General features: G+C 35.7%; 1 protein-coding gene across 2 annotated transcripts in view; it reads left to right on the plus strand.

Moving 5' to 3' along the window:
• IMPACT (impact RWD domain protein) overlaps positions 1 to 5812 on the plus strand; it is a 30963-nt gene that overhangs the window by 13392 nt on the left and 11759 nt on the right. For both annotated transcript variants that reach the window (XR_824245.1, XM_010828937.1), the window contains exons 5-6: positions 2835 to 2957; positions 5008 to 5105. Coding sequence is in view for 1 of the 2 variants with exons in the window: in XM_010828937.1 (XP_010827239.1) it covers positions 2835 to 2957; positions 5008 to 5105 (221 nt within the window). In the remaining variant the exon portion in view is untranslated. The remainder of the gene's footprint in view (positions 1 to 2834; positions 2958 to 5007; positions 5106 to 5812) is intronic.

Consider the following 5812-nt stretch of genomic DNA (forward strand, 5'->3'; position numbering starts at 1 on the left):
TAGAAAAAGAACTTTGGAAAACATGACCAATATTTAGGGTATAAAAAGTGACTTTGAAAATTGATTTTTAAATCGAGATAGAATTCATATACTATGATCATTCACCTTTTAAAATGTATATTCAGTGGTTTTTAGTAAATTCCAAAGTTGTGCAGCCATCACCACTATCTAATTTCAGAACATTTGAAAATTAATATTTTGCTTTATTATTATTCTTTTGTTGAATCATAGGTACATAACAGCATAGAAGTTTCTTATGTTTTCTGTTTACTTTGCTAGTCTTTGCTCCAGTTACTACAAAAGACTTTACTTTTGTAAATTACTAAGTATGATTTTATTTCCAAATAGACTTTTATTGTTATACTGATAGAATTGTTTTCAGTTTGGGGAGAAGAAGGATTAAAGAACAACAATTCAATAGTCTGTTTACTAATTTTTAGAAGGTTATTTACAGGAAACCAATTATTGAGGATTCCCTTACCAAAATCAGTATACATTTGAAGTTGATAGAAATATGTATTTTTTCAGAGCATTTTACAATTTTTCTATAGAAGCATGTATTTTTACTGCTTCCATTAAAATCAAAGGAATAAATGGTCTGAAGATATTCCGATCATGGGACAGTATTTTTTGAAGTGTTTTCCTTGACTTTTTATGCTTCATGTTCTGATTTTGTGGCATTTCAGGGCATCTGAGAAGAGTGGTCTCAAAATCAGTTTTTGCCAATTCCACCACTCTAGAATGTGGGATACTTGCAAAAGTGTTATGTATACTAGTAGAAATGTAGAACTCCAATACTTTGGAATCACTCACCTCTTAGGAAGGTTTTTAAATTGTTGATTTTAATATGGTATTTTCCCTTTCCCACCTATATCTATAACTTAGTTTTGCCACACTTCAGTTTTTTGAGTTACTGATTTAGGTTGTATAATTTATAATTTTTCAAAATGTTCTTCAGAATTTTTTAATAAAAAATTTTCTAGACTTCATATTAAAAGGAAGTGATCAGGATATCTCATGAGAATTTTCTTCTCCAGGGCACCCACTTGACAAGTAATTCATTTTTATTTTACTACTAATCTTCAGTATGTATTTATTCTTTATTATTTTAATTTTTCTACTATGGAAATATTAAATCTTGAAGTAGTTATTTACAACTGTTAAAAAATTCTGAACTAATTTTAGACTTACAGAAAAGTTGCAAAAATAGTAGAAATAACTGCTGTATCCCTCACTCTGCTTCCTTGAGTAACATCTTATATAACCATAGTATAATTATCAAGAACAGAAAGCAAGCATTGGTAAATATAATATAATAATATTTTCACTAGTGTTCTTTCTGCTGTTCTCAGATCTGGTCCAGGATTCTTTGTTGCATTTTTTCTCCTTACTTCCCTTTAATCTATAAGAGTTCTCCATTCTTTCTTTCACTTTTATGACCTTTCGTGACCTTGAGTTTGTCCACTGTTTTCTCATGACTGGAGTAAGACTAGGCATTTTGGCAAAAATACCACAGAAATGATACTGTGTCCTGCATAGTGTATGCACTATATCAAGGAGCTAATGATATCGATACGCTTCATTACTGGTGATATTTACCTTGATCCCTTGGTTAAGGGGGTACCTGCTAAATGACTCCACTATAAAGTTACTATATTAATCAAGTTTCCCAGAGGAACAGACCAATAAAATGTGTGTGTCTTATGTATGTATGTATGTGTGTGTGGATGTATCTATGTATTGGGTTGGTCAAAAAGTTTGTTTGGGGTTTCCATAAGATGTGATAGAAAAACCTGAGTGAACTTTTTGGCCAACTCAACATTTATAGAGAGAGGTGAGGGGAAGGAAAGGTTGGGGACAGAGGGAGAGGTTGATTGATTTTAAGGAATTGGCTCACAAAATTATGGAGGCTTGAAAGTCCAAAATCTGCAAGGCAGGCTGACAGCCTGGAGACGTAGAGAAGAAATGATCCTGAAACTCAAGGCTGTGAAAGTTGTATGTTGGCAGAATTCCCTCCTTGTGTGGGGAGGTCAGTCCTTTTTAAGACCTTACGTGAAAAAAAAAAAAAAAAAAGACCTTAACTGGTTGAGTCTCATTTGCATTGTGGAGAGCAATCTGCTTTATGCAAAGTCAACTGATTTGAATGTAGATTCCATCTAAGAAATACCTTTGCAGAAATACGTAGAACAGTGTTTGACCAAGTATCTGTGTACCATGGTCTATCTAGGTTGTCATATCAAATTATCACAGTTGATAAGTCTCTTGGGAGAGATACTTTGAGGCTGTGCTAATACCCTATTTGTCTTCAAACTTTCATCCCTCCACCCCCTGATTTTAGTATCTATTAGTGTATCTTACCAACAATATTTATAAACATTATAGTGTTGTAACAATATGGTGATTCTCACTTCTTTCTTTCCTTCTTGGTATGGTTAATTGGAATTGTATTGTGAGAACAAGATGTCTCTTCTCCACATTTATTTATTTACATTAGAATGAACTCATTTTATTTAGTGAGCTAAAATGCCATACTGTCATTATTTTGTTGCTCAAATTGTTCCAGATTTGGCCTTTCAGAATGCTCGCAGGTGGGCTCCTGTGTTCTTTTTATAAGCTCCCATCTTTTTCTGAACATTCCTTTACTCTCTGCAATCACAAGATGTCCCAGCCCATCTTACATCTTACATTTTCCTTGTCCCAACCTGGAGACAACCACTTGTAGGAACACTGGTTGATTCTGTTGAAGACTGATGTTTAGAGATCAAGACTCAAAGTTTTTTAAGTGTCATTTCTTACTGTCGTATGATCACTCATAATGTCTCATACCCACATAGGCCCAGACGTAAAGAAGAAAACTGAAGAGGAAGACGTTGAATGTGAAGATGATCTTGTTTTAGCATGTCAACCAGAAAATCAAGTTAAAACTTTGGATTTTGATGTCAGTGAAAATCGAACAGGTATAGTGAATGTTACTAGTTTATTTTGAGGACAGTAGTGATGTGGCTTCCCTGGTAGATCAACTGGTAAAGAATCCACCTGCAATGCAGGAGACCTCGATTCGATTCCTGGGTTGGGAAAATATCCTGGAGAAAGGATAGGATACCCACTCCAGTATCCTTGGGCTTCCCTGGTGGCCCAGATGGTAAAGAATCCACCTGCGATGCAGGAGACCTGGGTTCAGTCCCTGGGTTGGGAAGATCGCCTGGAGGAGGGCGTGGCAACGCACCCTTGTGTTCTTACCTGGAGAATCCCCGTGGACAGAGGAGCCTGGCGTGCTTACAGTCCATGGGGTCACAAGAGTCAGACACAGCTGAGTGACTCAGCACAGCACAGGGTGGTAGCACTATGATTTGTTTTTGGAATGGTATAGAGATTTAGTAAACTGTTACCTTTTAAGGAATTCTTATTAATTTACAGAGAACTGGGTTATATTTTTCCTGCCTCTTGGTCATTTTGGTGTTTCCTAAGTCTATCAGAATAGTGAGGACAAAAATAGAAATTTAGTTTTTCTTTCTTTTTTTTTTTGCTATTAGAGTTTTGAATTAGTGATGGGAGAAATTGAAACTAAGAAAGCTATGTTAATGTTTTCAATTCATACCCTGTTTTTGTATTTTTAAAATCTTAGATCTACTGATGGCTCAGAGTTAAATTTTAGTCTGTGCTAACAAATATAAATACAGTAATTGAAGGTGCAACCACTGAACTAAAGCTAATGAAATGCCTTTAAGATTTTAGTTTTTGCTCCAATTTATTCCATAATCGAGTAGCATTCAACTTATGAATAGGTTGCTGTGATAAATAAGCTCTGTGTTTCTATCAGAAAGTATGTTCCATTTTAGTATTTTAAAATTTTGAATGATATCGTCAGTTCCTCAAGTGTCTTACAAAACCATGATAGACCAGAGAGGATGTTCATTTTCTTTGAAGATAGGGAGTTTCCTCTGCTATCATATAGTACCTTTTAAATAGTGAATGGAAATTTAAAGTTCTTGCATACTGTCCTAAAATTAGTGGAAGAGAGAGGACAAAGAAGTGAATGAGTAGGGGAAGAAGACCCAGGATACCTGCCCCTGCTTCACTCTGAGTAGCTCCCATTTTATTCATTTACATATTTGTGGATTTGGCATAGGATTTCTTTAGAGAAAGAAGATTCACTATTAAAAAGAATGAAAATCAAAGTCATAATAAATCACATCCAGTTCGTATTGACCTTAGTAGTGTACCAGTACAGTGGTCACAATCTTTTCAAAAAGAGAACACAACTGGGGGGAAGGTCAAACATCCTCCATAAACCTGGCTTCTTATCCTAGTCCTGCCGTAAACCAGAGCGGGGATTTGAGGCAAGTTATTTAAAATGCTCCAGAAATATTTTTATATGAATTAGTTGAAGTATTTCATCACTTGTAAGGTAAACTGGCTTGTAGAAATAGAAAAAAATTAATTGTTCTTAAGCTTGTTTAAAGGGCAGAATAACTGGAAATTAAGTACTCAATGGAATACCAATATGGTGTACTATTGATATATTGAATTCAATCCTATGAAGTCAGAACGGTTTTATTAACAGAAGGTACTATATTACAGCTGTACAAAGTGAAGTCATAGGTTTCCCAACCCAGAGGTCCATCAACAGTAAAATAAATAAATACTCCTTGTTAGCTGATCTTTTTGGTCTCAGGAATCCCTTATACTCTTAAAAGTTAGATATTCTGCCAACTTATACTATTGAAACAGTCCAGGATTTGTGTGCCAACCTGCCATTTTCACTGGGTGACCACTTAGCAGGTGAGAAGCATTTATAAGTCAAGTAGTTTTATCTTAATGTAGGATATATTGGGGGAACATTTTACTTAAAATTGTAATTTAATAGACAACCAGTATTGGTTATTTGAGTTGATTGGCCATGTAATTTACATCTCTTTCCTAACTCCCTCCACTATACCATTTACCAGTTTTTCAGTATTTGTATGTAAGAATTTTAAAAAGTAACATAATTCTTTACATTTATAGAAATAGAAGAATTACCTCCAATTGATCATGGCATTCCTATTACAGACCGAAGAAGTACTTTTCAGGCACACTTGGCTCCAGTAGTTTGTCCCAAACAGGTAAATTTACTGTGTCCAGTTCACTTTGATGTTGTTTTACCAAAGTAATTCAAGCAGATGGTTTTGCAATAATATATTTGTTTTTGCTTTTAATTTTCATTCAAGATAAAAATTATTTGCTGATTTTTCTACCCCCAAATTATTGGGAATCATGGAATATTTATGATGACTGCTTTCAAAATTATATGCAGACTCTGATTAGGGCTTAACTAACGGATTTTCAAAGAAGAAAAAACTATTCTGGTGGTATAGAAAATTATGATGCTTTCAGTTCAGTTCAGTCGCTCAGTCGTGTCCGACTCTTTGCGACCCCATGAATTGCAGCACGCCAGGCCTCCCTGTCCATCACCAACTCCCGGAGTTCACTCAAACTCATGTGCATCGAGCGGTGATGCCATCCAGCCATCTTATCCTCTGTCGTCCCCTTCTCCTCCTGCCCCCAATCGCTCCCAGCATCAGAGTCTTTTCCAATGAGTCAACTCTTCTCATGAGGTGGCCAAAGTACTGGAGTTGCAGCTTTAGCATCATTCCTTCCAAAGAAATCCCAGGGCTAATCTCCTTCAGAGTAGACTGGTTGGATCTCCTTGCAGTCCAAGGGACTCTCAAGAGTCTTCTCCAACACCACAGTTCAAAAGCATCAATTCTTTGGCGTTCAGCCTTCTTCACAGTCCAACTCTCACATCCATACATGACCACAGGAAAAACCA

The sequence above is a fragment of the Bison bison genome, unplaced genomic scaffold (genome assembly GCF_000754665.1).
Source record: "Bison bison bison isolate TAMUID 2011002044 unplaced genomic scaffold, Bison_UMD1.0 scf7180017864498, whole genome shotgun sequence".
NCBI classification, from domain to species: domain Eukaryota; kingdom Metazoa; phylum Chordata; class Mammalia; order Artiodactyla; family Bovidae; genus Bison; species Bison bison.